This window comes from Camelus dromedarius, chromosome 15 (genome assembly GCF_036321535.1).
Source record: "Camelus dromedarius isolate mCamDro1 chromosome 15, mCamDro1.pat, whole genome shotgun sequence".
In the NCBI taxonomy this organism is placed as follows: domain Eukaryota; kingdom Metazoa; phylum Chordata; class Mammalia; order Artiodactyla; family Camelidae; genus Camelus; species Camelus dromedarius.
The window spans coordinates 37,874,199-37,891,868 of NC_087450.1; the positions used below are offsets into that span (position 1 = coordinate 37,874,199).

The 17,670-nt window shown below is 35.0% G+C and overlaps 1 protein-coding gene and 1 long non-coding RNA gene across 2 annotated transcripts in view; one reads left to right on the forward strand and one right to left on the reverse strand.

Annotated features, from left to right (window-relative positions):
- The window catches only part of PRKD3 (protein kinase D3), a 73,073-nt gene that overhangs the window by 21,096 nt on the left and 34,307 nt on the right, over positions 1-17,670 (forward strand). The window contains exons 3-5 of the mRNA XM_031466845.2: positions 14,232-14,370; positions 15,892-16,023; positions 16,861-17,018. Of these exons, the coding sequence (XP_031322705.1) occupies positions 14,232-14,370; positions 15,892-16,023; positions 16,861-17,018 (429 nt within the window). The remainder of the gene's footprint in view (positions 1-14,231; positions 14,371-15,891; positions 16,024-16,860; positions 17,019-17,670) is intronic.
- LOC135323078 (uncharacterized) lies at positions 1,127-15,536 on the reverse strand. The gene is made up of 3 exons (XR_010384226.1): positions 15,337-15,536; positions 14,881-14,942; positions 1,127-1,281 (listed from the first exon to the last, which is right to left on the reverse strand). It is a non-coding gene; the product is annotated as an uncharacterized LOC135323078 (long non-coding RNA).

A 17,670-nucleotide genomic window follows, 5' to 3' on the forward strand; every position in this document is an offset into this window, starting at 1 on the left:
TAATTATTTCTTGATTGAATAAATAAAGAATCCATACGAACCAGTATACTATGGTAGTTAAAAATCGGAATTTTAGAGTCAGTCAGATTTGGTTTTATCTCCCCCACATACTAGTTCTGTAACCTTGGTTTCTTATCTGGAAAATGAGGTTCAAAATAATACTCATTTCATGGTTTTGTCGTGTGTAAGTGTGTACATATGTATGTATATTAAATGATATATTTATAAAATGCTTAGCCCAGCACCTATCACACAGTAAATGTTAGCTTATCAATAATATTACTTGTTAGTCTCATCATAGTGGCTTCTAAACTGAACAAACAAAACCTTAGCCACACTGTACTTTGGAATCTTCCCTGTTGAGAGTTTGTTGGAAATTAGTAGTGATCCAGAAATAACTGAAGCTACTGCCAGTTAAGTTTATGTTAACTTTTGGTTTTGTGCTTTATAGAATATACATCCATGTCATAATCTATTTTCTACTGTGTGGAAGACAGCTGATGCCTTCCTTGATCTATATGGGTAAATTATTCACAGTTTTCTATTAGTTCTACTAATGCTTTTTATTGATGCAGAAAGTTGGAGGTTAATGATGTATCAGTTCTGTGGTTTATTTAATATTGGGCTATATGTGTTAATTTCATTGCACTCTTTTAGATCCTGAAAACCTGTGACTTCTGTCTTAGAATATTGTATATTATATTTCTCAGGGGATAAGGTAGTTCTGTGGTTCTTTAGATCAGTTACAGATGTGACTTCAGAATCATGTAATTTTGAGTTCAACTGATTTAACTAGTTAGTTAATTACTATTCTTAAGCAGTAAGTGAGTAAACATGCTGTTCTGTATTTCTATACACTTGGGCTGTTATATTATATTCTAATATAATAGAATTGAGATATTCCTGGATTGTATAGAACATTCCCAGGGACTAAACTGCCAGAAAGAGCCTATAAAGTAACTATAAAAGTACAAGGAGAGGGGAGTTCATTGAAACTGATCTTTTGATATCACAAAAGGGACATGAAAACTGAGTACCTAAATATTTATGTTACTGAGCCAATAAATCGGGAGACAAGGTGTTGGGGCAAAGAATAACAACTTTATTCCAAAAGCCAACAGACCGAGAGGATGGCCGACTAATGTCTTGGAGAACCTATCTTCCTCAAGTCAGAGTACAGGGCTCCTTAAAAAAGGGGAGGGGAAGGGCTGTTGTTGTTGCAAACTTCTTGGTGTAGGAATTCTTTGTTCTTGCAGCTGTCCACCTGGGTCAGGTCCAAACCTCCAACAAAACACATGTTATTTTCTATACTGCAACTTGTTATCTTTATATAAGTGCATAAGTGTTAATATCCTTTTACAGAAAGTGCAGAGCTAGCAAAGACTAAACCTACAAAACAGGGCACAGGGTTAAAGCCAAAGGAACAGATCTAATATGGAGTCAGATTTGTTCTTTTCTATTACATTTCCATTAGGAAAAAATAGATTTAAGGTATTTATTGATAATTATCTTTAAGAAATGAATGAATCCAAATATGAATTAAATTTAAAATTTTTTGTGGAATATTTAAGAAAAAGACTTTGTGAAATAAATATATTATCATCTTCCTGAAAAAGGAAGACTGATAATGTATGATTTTATTTCCCAAATTAAATTACTTTTCCATTCAGAACTTTATTGGGAATCTTTTTACCCTGACAATGTTTGTCTGAAGTTTATTGCGGAGAAAAAGTAAAACATTAAGTTAAAAATCTGAAAAGTAAGAGAGAAAGGGAAGAGAAAAACTATAATAACTGAAACCAAATACTGCTAAAATAATAATAGATTCATGGTATTTCAGTATATGCCAACGAAGGCATGAGAAATAGAAGAGGATGATTTTAAATCTGAGTTTAGAAAATTTGTTGAGAGTTGAAGGGTCATTAACATAGACTTCCACTTAATACCTGACACCAAGATAAATTTCAAAGGATTAAAAATGAGAATTCAGATTAAAGGAAAATTAGAATAAAGTAAAATTGAATATTTATCAGACTTATGGAGAGTGGGTATCTCACGTTCAGAACAATAAAAGAAAACAGAAGGGAAGAGAGCAGTTTGCAAATTTGAATATTCCAAACTAACATTTACATATATAAAAATAATAAACAGGAATAAGTTTGGGAAATGTTTACAAGTATTGTATAATTTTAACATCTTTAATTCTGTAAAGACTCTTATTGGTAAGAAAAAGAATAAAAATATATTTCACAAAAATATTATATTAGTAAACAAGCATGTGGGAGAATGTTCAAAACAGTAGTAATTAATACAGAGTAGGTTTTATGTGTTCAATAGGGGAGAAATGAAATTGGTATTTCCAGCATGGGTGGGGGCATGGTAAAACATCATAGACATAGAGAACAGTCAATGATTCCAGGCTTATAAAAGTTAAAAACAGGGTCAAATTCTAACTAACACAGATAATAAAAAACTTATACACTGAGATTTTTTTTTTGTCCCCAAGAATTTATCTCTGTAACCAACAAATCATTTATAGTAGAGCTTTGCTTAAAACTTGGATGTGACCAAAAGTGGCCACTCTTTGAATTCAGTCCAATTTCATGACACATCCTGAGGGTGGAGTGGGTGGAGTTTCTTTTGTTGTTGTTGTTGTCTTTAACTTAAGCCAAAAAGTTAGCTTCCTTTTTTTTTTTTTTTTTTTTTTTTTAAGATTTGAAATGCTTCCAACATTTGTTACATTGAGATTGTTGCTGTCTTATTCCTCTTTCTATCCCCCAAAATGCCTTATACTCAGTAGACATCTAAGGACACATTCTACCTGCTTTTGCTGCTAAAAACATGATACTGTAAATAATCTGTGGTGGTAACTACTTCCCTTGATGAAATGATTTATAGTTGTTAGAGCTGCAGAGAGAAAGGAATGAGCACATAAGCACCAGTATTCTTTCCATCCTGTTTGATTTATCAGTGTCTTATTTGTGCCCAGCCTGCTCCCACTAGTTTAGATTGTCAGATAGCTAGTTTCTAGAGTTCTGTTTTCCTGGGATTGTGCGAAAGGCCAGGTTCTTCTGGAATACTCTGAAATTCTCGAAGTTATTCATTCGCTCTCTGAGGATATCAGTGAACTTTTTCCTTATCCCTTGTAAGAATGTAGATTAGTTCTATTTTACTGACAAATACTACAGCCCTAGTATCTAATTCTAATGTATAAGATTAAGCCAGTGGTTCTCAACTGAGTTGACCCCTGCCCCTCCCCCGCCAGGGGATATTTAGCAATGTCTGGAGATGTGGTTTTTTGTTTGTTGTATTTTTTGGTTGTCACTGGGAGGAGAGGGAAGTGCTACTAGCATCTAGTGGACAGAGGGGCCAGGATGCTGCTATAATGCACAGGAGAGTTCCCCTCCCCCCAACAAAGAACTATCTGGTCCAAAATTCCACCAGGCTAAGGTTGTATATCTCTAAGTTAAACTATATAGAAATAGAATTTCTAAAGTTTGGAGAAACCGAAAACTTCTGTTAGTAGTATTGTAGGATCTTAGGAAATTAGTGGATGTGAGTATCTTCTGGATGTGATTATCTTCTAGATGTGAATTGTAGCTTTAAAATAGGCTTCCTAGTTCAGCTTGGATGTGTTTATTTTAAGAATGGTACACAGCCTCCATTATGGGTATGGATATAGTTAAACAATGGAAGTAGATTTTTACCTGTGTATATTAGATTTCTGTATCTTCATACTGGTTTATAGAGCAAACTTAACAAGAAGTAGGATCTCTTCCTTCTAGGAGTTTATAGGCTAATGGGAGTGCTGTTTATACTGATGAAACCCAAGGAACTAGTGGGACTGGCAATCAGGAGAGCAAGAAGGCAGGCAGATCCGAGCAGTAGGTAGAACTGGGATTGAGCCAAGCAGAAATTGGCTGATCACATCTCTGCTGGGAGGCTACTACCAGAGAATCAGATGACAAATGAGCCACATCCAAACTGAGAGAGCAGGCCTTGCCCATCTAAACAGAGATTTGTTTGTGCATGGATTCCTAATGTCAAAATTACATTAGCATTTAAATCCTTACTCTTATTTTTTGCTATTGGTAGATATTAAAAAAATAATAATCCGAGAAAGATGTAGCAGTGTTTTCAAATCAAGAGACCCAGGTGATTTTGATTCTTTAACTTTCTTGAGGGGTGTGTGTGTGTGTGTGATTAATAGACCCTTTTCTAAGTCACTGAACTTCTGATCCTGATCTGTAAAGCTAGTGTCATAATACCTACCACCATTTTTTTTAAACCTACCTCCATTTAAAAATTATAGTAATTAAATGTAAAGCCCTTAATACATCGTCTGGCACATAATTAGTACCCTCAAAGTAGTAATATTCATGGTTTTAAAAATTTCTTTAAATCTGTAAAGATCATTGATCCTGTAGTGTTCTTAAAAGTTTAATAAATACCAAAGCATGTATAGCATTCTTCCAACACACTGACATTGCTTTACTCTTGCTCTTTGATTTTAGTATTAAGCACATGACAAACTGAAAAAGAGATCAAGAGTTCATTTTGTTAGAGGACTGGGATTACTTGTTTTAGGAATTTTGAGGAAATTAAATGAGATAGCCTGTGTCCACTGCTTTGCATAATGCCAGATGTGTAGTAACTACTACCCTCAATGAATGTTAGTTTCCCATCTTCTTTCTCTCATACTGCCAAGAGACTTAGAAATACCACTATAATGCTACTGCTATTGTGTTAATTTGTTGAATGGACATAGTAGATGTAATTGGAGGGAAAAAAAATTGGCAGACAGCAATTCATTTTAAGCTATAATGGTGTTTACTGACATTGAAATGATTCTAACTAAGCTGACGGTCTGCTTTTAACTAATTTAAAGCGTTTGTTTTTAGTTTTGACCATTTACATGACACTAGACCTGAAGGCTCTTTGTTTATGTATCCTAATTTAGGAGTGATTTTGGTCTATTCTTTGACTTGAAAACATTGTCTCTGCAGACAGTTAGTAGGTATAATTTTTAGGTCCTGCCAAAGTAGAGGGAAAACCCCAGCTGTATCTTTTGTGTTCTAGAAACCAGTTGTCATTCTATGTTGGTTTTTTTTTTTTTCCAACCCATTCTTTCCACTACAGCTGTGTTGCAGAGGCTAGGTGACATCCTAGTCTTTACCCTAGCCCTACATTTTTTTTTTCTTGGCAGAACAGTGTCAGGCAGCCATTAACTAATCTGGAGGCTCAAACTAAACTGGAAGGTTTTTTGTTGTTGGTTTTTTGTTTGTTTTTAAAGTGCATGGTATTCAGGTTAAGACCTTGGCTAGAATAGAAAGTTCTAGAAAGTTTAAGTTAAAGATATTCAGAGCTAATTAAAAACAAAGAAAACGGGAAAAGATTGCTCTCTTTGTGTCAAAGAGAAATGATGTTAAATGAAGCAGCTTCTCTGATATGCCATATTCAGAAAATCCTATTAGAGATCAGTGATGAAATTCAGATGAAATTATTATATTGAATAATTTTTTCATTGATTCATCTAGACTTCAGTACCTTCTAATCTGTTTATAGAAACAGTCTTTGAAATTCTTCTCTTCAGTTAGATACTTTACTAAAAAGTGATGTTAAGGTAATAATTATGTTTATTTCTGGGAAATCTATTACTGTTAAATTAGTTACCTTTGCTCCATAGTCAACAACTTTTTTCAGTAAGTGCCTGTTAAATACTAAGTCCTAGGTGCTGGGCATCCAGTAGGGAACATTGACAAAAGAGAACGCCCTTGCCCTCATGGAGCTTATTTACTGTTATCTGGTTTATTATTAGAAAGACTTCTGGTGAAGATTTGCATGGCTTCAAATTTTAAAATGACTAGTATTCAGTTTTTTAAATTAAGTGAATATAAAAAACCTGTGGTGCTAAAAATGTTCTATATCTTGACCTGGGTGGTGCTTATGTGGGGGAGACAAGGTGTATAGTTATCTGCCTTCTAATTAACATTAGTGTACTTTACTCATACTGTGATTAAATTTTTTAAATAAATTAAGTATACATTTAAACTCTAATGGTTTCCCATTGCACTTCTTTTTTTCTTTTTTTTAATTGAAGTGTAGTCAGTTTACAATATTGTGTCCCATTGTACTTAGAATAAAACATATATACCTTTTTTAAAAGTGTATCGTGATAAATTACTTGTTCAGATAATGTTAAATTCTGAAGTTGTTTTGTTACTATGTAAAAATTGTATTTGACCAAGTAGAATTACAAACTTGAAAACTTTCTACCTTATCTAACATTTTATTGACAGAATTTTAATGACATGGACTTTAAAGCTGTTCACATTAAATAGCTCTCAAAATACAGTGTTAATTTGGAGAAATTTTATTTGCAAGTATTAGAACCTTTAATTTATGACAGGTGTAAGTTAATACCATAAAAATAACTTCCACAAAATGGTTATAGAAAGATAAGATGATCTGTTTTTTATTCTTGAAGCCACCTTTAATCTAAAAAAAGACAAGTCTGAAGTGGACAAAGTGAGCGCGTAAGGGGTGAGAATTTGATAACATTATGATGAAATTCTGTTGCTTTCCCATATGGACTGGGAACAGACTTCATTTTGCACAGTCAAGAGAACTCATTGGCACAGTTTATAGAAAGCAAATCCAGAAAGGCCTGGGGAAATTTGGAGAGAGGCCAAACCAAAGGCCTCTTTGCTTCTACCCTGCTCGCTCTTTTGCTGTTTCTTTCATTTCCTCTTTCTTCTTTTAATCAAGGCTGAGGTAGGCTAGGGAAGGAAATACGGGCATGTCTAGTTTTCAGAAGGTTGTCAACTTCCTTCCACATTTTCTAGTCCCTCTATGTTCCTGTCTCCTTCATTTCCTAGAGCAGGATTTCTCAACTTGAGCACTGCCGACATTTTGGGCCAGAGAATTCTTTGTTCTGTGGAGTGTCCTGTGCACCGTAGGATGTTTAACAGCATCCCTGGCCTGTAACCACTGGATGCCAGTACCACAAGTTGTAACAACTAAAAGCATCTCAAGACATTGCCATATATCTTCTGGGAGGCAAAATCACCCCAATTGAGAACCACTGTTATAGAGGAAGAAACAACCAGTGAAAATTACTGACAGTTACTAAGCGTGTTACCACCTCTGTAGCTCTTCTACTAATCTTGTTCCCTATCACAAGTAGCTATTTTTTCTTTTTCCCATGAGAATAGAATGTTTAGAAGGTATTATACCATTTTATTAGGTAAGACTTATATGCTGAGATGATTAGTAGAAAGGAGCCCATTGAAAATTGAAAATTCACAATATAATGCAGAATTGATTTTCTTCATTAGTTTGCTAGAATATTTCTTCTTCTTAAAAGTTATTCACCTGAAAGAGGGAAAAAAGTTCTTTTCCTTTGTTCTTTATTCTGCTGGAGTCTGGCTTAGGAAAATAAGCCATTATCTTAGAAAAGCTCCCTTCTTCTGCCTAGGGATTTTTACTGGCATGTATCATTTTGAGAAACCCAACATATATTCTGTTATATATATAGGGTTTTGTTTGTTTTTTGATAAGTTGTTTAAGACTTATTAAGGATTTCCCACATAGTGAGAAACATTCTGAAGAACTGTTGGATTTGGAGTTTAAAGGTCATCAGTCCATTAAACAGGCAAATATAAATAGCTAATTTATTAAAAGTATAGATGTCTCTTAAGCATATGAAAAATGTTCAACTTCACTTCTTATAATTAGAACTATACTGAATCACATTTTTAACCTAAAATCATCAAGTTTGATAATATACTTGCTGCAGACTGAATTGTGCTCCCCCTCCTCCCCAATTCAGAGGTTACAGCCCCAGCCCCCAGTGTGAATGTATTTGGAGATAGAACGTTTAGGGGGTTATTAAGGTTAAGTGAGATCATAAGGTTGGGGTCCTAATCCAGTAGGATTGGTGGCTTTAGAAGAAAAGAGAAAGATTGCTCACTATCCCCAAGTGCATCTGAGGACACAGTGAGAAGGCTGCTGTCTGCAAGCCAGGAGAGGGTTCTCACTAGAATTTGACCATGCTGGTACCCTGATCTTCCACTCTAGCCTCCAGCAATGTGAGAAAATAAATTTCTGTTTTTAAGCCACTCAGCTGTGGTATTTTGTTACATAGCCTGAGCTGACTAGTACAACACTAAAAGAAGATGATGTTACTTTTGGAAATATAAATTGGTATAGTCTCTGTAAAGAACGTTTTGGCAATGTCTAAAAATGTCAAATATGCATGTCCTTTGACCTAGCAAATCTACTTCTAGGAAATTATTCTCATACACTCAAAAAGTAGAAAAAGATATGGGTGTATAAGATTATACATTGGGTATTGTTTGTAATAAAAGATTTGAAACAGTAGCTATGATTCATATGGCACTTAAAACTTACCAGGAGTTCTAAGCTCTTTACATATATTCACTTAATTTTTATAACAGTCTTGTGAAGTGGGTACTATTGTACAGATGGGGAAACTGAGGTTAAGCAACTTAGCCAATGTTGTATACCTAGTAAGTGAAATGAATTAGGATCTGAAATGCAGTTTAGCTTTAGTTTTACTCCTTAACCAATATCCCATCAGGGGGGAACTGGTAAAATAAAACTGCAGTTGTGAAAAAAAAAAAAAAAGAATAAGAACGTTCTTTATATACTGTTATGAAATGATCTCTAAAATTTACTGCCAAGTGAAAAAAAAAACAAGATGCAGAACACCTTTTAATAGTGTGCCACCATTTGTATAAAATGAGGAAAAGATACATCCATGTCTACTATCTATGTATAAAACACTTTCAGAAGGATACTGAGAAAATTGATAACATTGTTGACTGTGGCAGGGATAACTGGGCAACCAAGGCATAGATTTTGCATTCTGCCCTTGTACTTTTAAAATTTTGAACTATGTCAGTAAATTGTCTGTTTAAAAATAAAATTATATTCTAAAAGAGGGTATATTATATCTCAGAGTATAAATGTCCATGAGTCCATACTGATAAATGTATTTTATATATGAATAAATAAATAAGAGAAAATAGGAAAAAACCCCATGCAGAAAAATTTCAAGCAATTTATGTAGATACTCTGCTTTCAAGGAGAGGGAACATACATAACTTGATTCCTTAAGTGTGCGTTGCACATAGTGATTTACTTCCAAAGAGTAATGGTATCAGTGGGAAGAGGGAATAGTTCTGTAGTGAAGAAACCTGGCTATCTCACCCAGATGATCAAGGTCTACATCAGTGGTGGTAAATCATGTTCGTAGTAGGTACACTTGATATGATGTGATAAGGATGGCATTTTACCTCTGTGGTCTTCTTCCCCTAACCCCGTAACTCTAATGAGAAAAAAATCAGACATGTGGGGGAGCTGACAAAATGGACAGTACTCCTCAAAACAGATTAAGGAAATCTGAATAAAATGTGGACTTTAGTTAATAATAGTGTATCAATATTTGTTCATTAAGTATAACAAATGTACCATAATGTGAGATGTTAATAATAGGGGAACCTGGGTATGGAATATATGGGAACTCTGTACTGTTATCTCAGTTTTCTCTGTAACTCAGACTATTAAGAAAAAAGTCTAGTTTTTTAAAGAGTATATAATAAATGTACTGAACAATATAAAGGTAAATTTAAAATTCAGGTGTCTGTGTCCTACTCCCCTGAGCTTAACTATAAACCTGGGAAGAGGGCCTTAGCATCTTTTGTTGAAGGTTTCTAGGTACTTTGCATAAGTGGCAGACGTCTTTGCCACAGGCATTTTTACTACATTTATTTTGACCATGTGACTAGTTGGCAGTAAGGCAGTTTTGCTGGAAAAGATAAAATAACAAAAAAATGAAAGACGTTAATAGGGACAAAATGAAACATGAAAAATGAGTAACAAAATTAAAAAGACTATTATGAAATATAAATATTTAATGCATTTCCAGTGTGTGTAAATTCATGACATTTCCGCACAAGTAACTGCTTTTATTTTGTGAGTTGTGCCTCAGCACTTGTCTTCTAGGTCTTTCATTCACATGTACTATAGTACTATGTGATCGCAGTTGGTTGAGTCTGTGGATGTGGAACTGCAGGCACAGAGGCAGACTGTCAAGTTATATGCGAATTTTTGACTGCGCAGGGGTTGGCACTCCTAGCTCCTGCATTGTTCAGCTGTATTACACACGTTTTTGCTTATTGACTCATCTTCTTGTTCAGCATCATACTTTTTAGCTATAATTTCTTCCTTCCTTGAGAGAGGTGTTAGTTTCCAGATACTAGGATGCTTGTTTGTTACTGTGCTTTGTATTGTGTTGTGAAAGCCTTCTGCACTGTTACTTGTATCATGTCTATTAATGGATATTCCAAAGTTCAGTGAGAAATGGGGGATCAACTCTGCACCTTTGACACCCTCTTAAGAAGTGTATTTCAAAATAAACCTGCTCTTGGGGCAAATCATTCTCATCCATCAGCTCGATAAAGACATCAGTAATGTTGCTAACTGGAAGAGATGCTAATGCATTTCAGCCAGTTGAAACCAACCTGTCAACCAGTTACTTTATTTTCCATGGCAAATTTGCCTTATGGCCAATTAGTTAAGTGGCAAAAATACTTGCTGCAAAGATGTCTGTGGCAAAGATATGGTGAAAATACCAGATGTGGTTTTAAGCTTCACAGATGATTCCAGTGTGTGAGCAGAGCTGAGACATTGTCTTAGGAATTCACTCCTGCTTAAAAAACAATTTCTGAATTAAAAAAGATAATGAACAGTCAATTCCTGTATATTCAAATCATTAACAGAGTTTTGTTTTTTGGGTTTTTTTGTGTTTTTCCTCAGTACAGTTGTTTAGATTTTTTAAGGTGTGTGCTCATGGTTTGTTTCCTTATTTCTTTTTAGATGTTCATCTTTAATACACTGATGCCTCATATTTTTAAAGCTTGGCCACATTGTTTCTTGATGTCCAGTGGCAATGTTTAGTAATCTCTCTGGCTTTTTTTCAGGCCACATTTTCTGTTACTTCAGTTTGTGGGGACTCTCATTGTCAGATAATGTCTAAATATTCTACCAAACACACCTATAGATCATAATCATGAATAGCAGCAATCTCTTTTTCATAGGCTAGTTATTACATTTCTGCCCTCTTGGAATTCTGTAATTTCTCAACCATATAGTTGAATATAGTCTGTAAACATTTGCTAGTCTAGAAAGTTACTTTATTCCTTATCACTGAAGGCTTTCCAGCTTGGTACACAAATGCTTATCTTAAATAAATATCCTTAATACTTTGTATAATTCTTTTTGTTTGCTCTTTAGTCTCTTAATAATGCTAATAGAATTCATTAGATCATGTTTATCAAGAAGATTGTTTTATATCTACTTTTTCTAAGCCATAAATTTTTTTCTTTTAGTATTTTTCTTCTCTCATTGATGTGTTTATTTAATTTTTTAGTTATAGAGACTTCTAGTTTGGTCAAAATAGCATTAATGATGCATATAATTTACCAAAAGTAAGTTTCTAGAAGGAAGTATCCCTTGTTGCCTTGCTTTCCATCTTACTCTGTAATCCAGACCCTGATACCTCTTTCCTGACCGTTAGCTTCTGCCTTCTTTAGGAGCTTGCTCTGGTTTCTTCCTTTTCCAGTCCCTGCTGTACATTGCTGTCAGCTTTATAAAACACAGTTTGATCATGTTACTGCCTTGCTCTGGGAGCCTTTGTCTCTCCTCCTTGGATATAGGATAATATGAACCACTAGTGTTTATTGATCATACAGAGTACTGAATGTTTTATAGCCATCAAGTAATTTAATTTTGACAAGAACTATATACAGCTAGTACCCCTGTTATTCTCAATTTATAGAGAAACTGAGCGTAGAGAGGTTAAGCAGTTTATCTAAGATGCTATAGTTAATAGGTTGCAAAGCTTGAACCCAGCTCTCTTGAGTCCAAGTCTTTGTTTGGCTCTTGCTGGGCTCCTGTGTGCATTTTTGCCCTCTTTCTACCCACTGTCCCTCTGCCCCCACTACCTCCTTCTTCAGTCGTAGGGGTCCACTTACTTTCTCTTACCTACCTTGTATTTTCTCAGTGATGACTCTTACACTTCTACTTTCACTTTCTGCCCATGGAAACCTTACTTCTCTTTTTTATGATTCTGCTTAAATATCACTGTTAAAGTGATAGTCTCCCTTCTCGATTAAAGTTTTTTATTCCCTCTTCTAGAATTTTATTTTTCATTCTTGGCATTTCCTTATCACGTTATATATTTGTTTTTATTTCCATCTTTCTACTAGATTGTAAGCCCCTGGAAGGCAGGGACTGAGTGTCTTACCTTTACAAACTGTAGGGCCACTGCCTAACACTTAGAAGATGTGCAAAAATATGAATTTTTAAGATCAGTTTTATTCATATGAATATTTTGTTAGAGATTTTATACGGATGAGATGTGGGGTTCTTTATTAATCCTTAAAAATCATTGCAACCAAGTTATGGGAATGTTTTCTAATTTAATAACAACTAAATAAATTAAATTTTAAATTAAAAGTTACTGAAAATTTTTTGATTCCATATTTTTACTCTTCAATGGGAAATTCTTACGCTGTTGGATATATGTTTAAAGTATATTATAAAGTTTTATAAATATTGTTGGTAACTCAAATAATTGAAAGAATTAGTCTTGTGAAACTAAATATTTCTGCACTTTTCCATTATGTACTCAGGTTTAAAAAATACAAATAAACTCAAATTTCTAATTGTCATTACTTTCAATTTTTAAAAATTTAACTTTTTCCCCCAAATTGAGACCTTTTTAGACATATATACTATAATTTTTAATGGGAAAATTAAGGTCAGAAAATAAGATGAAACTCAGTTGGTATCTACACCTAAAACACGTGCCATAAGATCCTAGACTGATGCTAGAAGTGGGCTACAGATTTGGCTTGGCCTGTTTCAGTGGCCAAAGTAAACAAGTCACATGATCAAATCGTTCATATTACAAAACCAACCGGAGAAATTTCTTTTGTGGGTCCGTACAAAGTAAGAGCTACTATGTGAAGTAGGTGGACCATCCTCAGCAACATCACTGCAATAAATGCGGTTACAGTTTAGTGTGATGGGTACATACCAGGCCATTCGGTGTAGGCCAGTGACACAGTTCATTAAAGGATATGCTATGAGGAGTCAAATAAATCAATGAGAATACGCAATTTTGAGATCAAATAAAGAAATCTGAAATATCTAGAGCAGCATTTTCTAAGACACTGGGAGTTCAGAAAATCATCTTGTTTTTTAATTGTTTTAAAAATTAAACATGTATTTTGTAAACCAAGTACTTCAAATTTTCTCTTAAATAACTTTATTAACTATAGAAACTTACAGAACTCACCTTCATATTTTAGTCTTTCGCATACTAATCCCCAAAGTGTCTCAGCATTGTCGTCACAAATTATAGAAGCCTTGATATAGTATACACATAGGGCATATGTGAGCAGATCTGCAAGTCTCCTACTCTCACCAAAGTTTTTTTAAAAAGAAAGATGCCAGAAAGAATTATGTATTTGTAATTACAATGAGTAGATTAAAGGAAATACTAGATAAATGCTACAGACTATAGGTGCATTTGGCAAAAATGTTACAGTTGGTACTCTTGTGACTGTAATTTGGGAATTACTGATCTTCTACCAGCAGTATTCAATAGAATTTACTGTGATGATGGAAGTGTTCTATATCTGCAGTCTAAAATGGTAGCCAGTAGGAAAGGGCAATTGAGCACATGCAATGTGGCTAGAATGACTGAGGAACTAAACTTTTAATTTTATTTAATTTTAATTAACTTAAGTTTAAATAACTGCATGTGGCTGGTAGCTATAACCATATGGGAAGCTCAGTTCTAGAGGACAGGAAAGACTTCCCATCTCTCAGGCTTTGTAAGAATATCATTAGTAAGTTCAAGATTGTATTCTCCATCAATAACTGAATAAAGAAATTCTATACTTCTAAGAGACATGCTAAGATAATAATTATTTATCTTGCTTACTTTTATGTTTTTGAACCTGAAAACTGATCAGGATGTTTGAGTATATGGTTGATCTTTTTGGGTATTAATAGAATTGTTAGCAAGTAAACAGTGTTAGGCTAAAAACTACATTTAAAATTATTTAAGATTGAGACATTTACTTACTAAAAATGACAAGCTGTGGGTATACTGATATAGGACTATTTTCCTGCAGTTTCCAGAGTGTGGATTCTTTGGCATGTATGACAAAATCCTTCTCTTTCGCCATGACATGAACTCAGAAAATATTTTGCAGCTGATTACCTCAGCAGATGAAATACATGACGGAGACCTAATAGAAGTTGTTCTTTCAGGTAAGTAAATAGCTTCTTTTATTTTGTTGCCTTTTTTTTTTTTTTTTTTTTTTAGTGAGCCTTACTTTTTGTACCAAATGCTATGTTCAGTTTACTTAGTCTCTGTACTATAGTTGCTTACTTCTTTCATCAGTATTAATGGTTACTATATGATTTTTACTTTCAGGAAAGTTATATCACAGATGAGAAAGTAGAATAAGCCCTGAATTACTTGAGTGTTACTAAGCTAAGGGAATTATCAGTTGAACTGGAAGAAGAATATATTCATCTTTGAGTCAAAGAAATAAAACAATTACACTGAAATTCTGTTCCGCTTTCCCCATTTCTGTGAAAAGCATAGAAGAAGAGAACTAGGGTTTAGGAAAGAACATCAGAAAAAAGGAGAAATAATGAAAATGTGAAAGAGGAAACTGCAATACTGGTTAATCCCATAACTTAATAATGCTTTTTCCCTTTTTGTTCTTGATAGACATTTTCTTCTTCTCTCCTTTCCCTCTCATCCGTACTTACCATCAGTCCTTCCTTAGCTCCTGCTGTTTCCGATCTCATCCAACAACAGGTGGGCAGGATTGCTAGTGAGGAGTGTAAAGGAACAAAGAATGCATATAGTAGGACTGCAACATTTCTTGTTTGACAATAAAGGAAGGGGGGAGGGAGAGAAAAAGCAGGAGGGAGAGTGAGAAAGAAGAGATGGAAGAGAAGGAAAGGAAGGAAGCCCAGCCAAAAGTCCAGAGTCCTGCCACCTTTTTTCCCTCTTTCCGAACTCATCTATGCCACCTGTTCTTGAGATCCTCTCTGACCATCACCTTTCCTTATTAGTCCCTGATCCTTCCCATTCATCTCGCGCCTTCACTGATCATTCATCTTCTCCACCAAAACCCCAGATTCTGTACACTTTCCAATCCTTGTCTTCCTTATCACTCCAGAGGAGCTTCACTCCCTGTCCTCCCTGGTGGTCATGCTCACCTCTATTTCTTCTTTGCTCTGGACCATTCATCAGGACACAGGAATATCCACTAATGACTTGCAGGTGGATTTGAGAGGATATCTGATGGTGGACGTATCTGCTACTGGGGGATACAGGGGGAGAAGAGTCTCTTTTTCCTAACCACTGGGGCTATGGAGAACAGACAGAGTGTATCCTGGGATCCTAAGTTAGAACTCAGTGCATTTTCCACAGAAACATTGTTATATGTTAAGTCCCACAGTTTTTTGTTTTTAACTTTAGTGTTCTATTTCCCAGTATAAGTTAAATAGTTCTTAACTAGCTAAAATAGATCTAACAATTATTTACAGTCTTGTCACTGTGAGAGAATGCTTTTGGAGGTCAAATGCCTGCCTGCAGACCTACTTTTGGAGCTCAAATTAATTGAAGCCGTTGAACTTCCTGAAAGAGTTAGAAAACCACACTATTAAATGCTGAAAATTTTATACTTTGATATAAATGAATATGGTCAATGGTCTTAATCTCATCACAATTACAAGTATAGGGTTTATTTGAATGTTTTTCTGTTTTAAAAGCTTTGGCCACAGTAGAAGACTTCCAGATTCGTCCGCATACTCTCTATGTACATTCTTACAAAGCTCCTACTTTTTGTGATTACTGTGGTGAGATGCTCTGGGGATTGGTACGTCAGGGACTGAAATGTGAAGGTATGTGTTCCTAAGTTTTCTATCATTTGAAATAGGATTTCACATTTACATTCTCTAATTATCAGTGAAAGAATAAAATCATTGGTCAGTGACTAGGTTTAGAATTGGAGTGATCTGGTTGTTTTGAATTAGAATTGCCAGGGGGTCGAATGCAGGTGCACATTTCTAATTAGTTCTCTAAGGTCAATAAACTTTTTCTGTAAAGGGCCAGAGAGTACATAGTTTAAGTTTTGCTGGCCATGTGATCTCTGTTATAGCAACTTAACTGCTGTTGTAGCATGAAAATAGACATAGACAAGTTGTAAACAAATGAGCATGCTCTGTTCTAATAAAATTATTTATGAACACTGAAATTTGAGTTTCATATAATTTGCACGTGTCATAGGAGGAATTTTGTACACAGTCCACAGTTTGCTGAAGTTCTTTAAGACAGTGGTTCCCAGACTTCACTGTATATCATGGTTCCCAGACTTCACTGTATATCAGAATCACCTTGAGAACTTGTTGGAACATACTTTTCTAGGTCCCATGCCCAGAGTTTCTGGTTCAGTAGGTCTAGGGTAGAGCCCAATAGTTTAGATTTCTAAAAAAATTCTCAGGTGTTGCCCTGGGGAGCACACTTCAAGAACCACTGCTCTAGCTAACTTAACCTTTCTAAATAAACCTTTCTACACGTTTGCTATTCTTAGCTTGTCTTTTGGGTTCTTCGCTGGGATAACTGTTGCTGCCAGAGAAAATAAAAGAAGAACCTATTTTTCATGTACACATTTACATAGTAAAGTTTTTAATCAGTGTATTTTGTATTTTGTATTTTTTAACCTTTTAAAATATTTTTAGGCTGCGGATTAAATTATCATAAACGATGTGCCTTCAAGATTCCAAATAACTGTAGTGGTGTGAGAAAGAGACGTCTGTCAAATGTATCCCTGCCAGGACCTGGCCTCTCAGTTCCAAGAAACCTCCAGCCTGACTGTGTACCCCTTCTCACTGAAGAGGTATGTATTCTAGGGTAGTAGAAAGGCATTTTACTACTTACTGTGTTTTTGCAGGGTATATGACATTATCCTAAAACCTAAGTTGTGTACTAAAGAATAGTAACATTCCTACACTTAAGAAACTTAAAAGGTATTACTGCAGACAGGGCTTACCAATAGTAACGGACTGCATTTTGTGTACTTCGGGATCACGTCATTACTTGGACCACAAGATCGGTCTCCTAGCCAGTATCTTGACTCCTGGGCTCCATACTTTACTATAGCTTAGTGTAGAACTCTGATTATATCGCTCCCCACTAGGAAACCCTTAAAATCTGTGCTGTTCATCATTCCCTGAACACGCCCTCTCTCTCCTGTGTTTGCTCTTGTTAGTATTCATCATATGTAGTTTTCCCAGACCTAGCTCAACAGCTATCTTACCTGATTTTCCTCTTGCCTAGAAGTTATTTTTCTGAATGCCGTATCACTTTTCAGACCTCCCTAATGGTATGTGTGGCATTCTACTTAGTATCATAGTGTTTATGTACTAGATTGTCCTCAAAGAGTTCACAGTCTGTTTAGAGAGGACAATGCTCATGTCTTTGTTTGCCCCACCATACCCAGCATCATACCTTGTTCTTTAGTAGGTGCTCAGTGATGAATGGGCATTTGA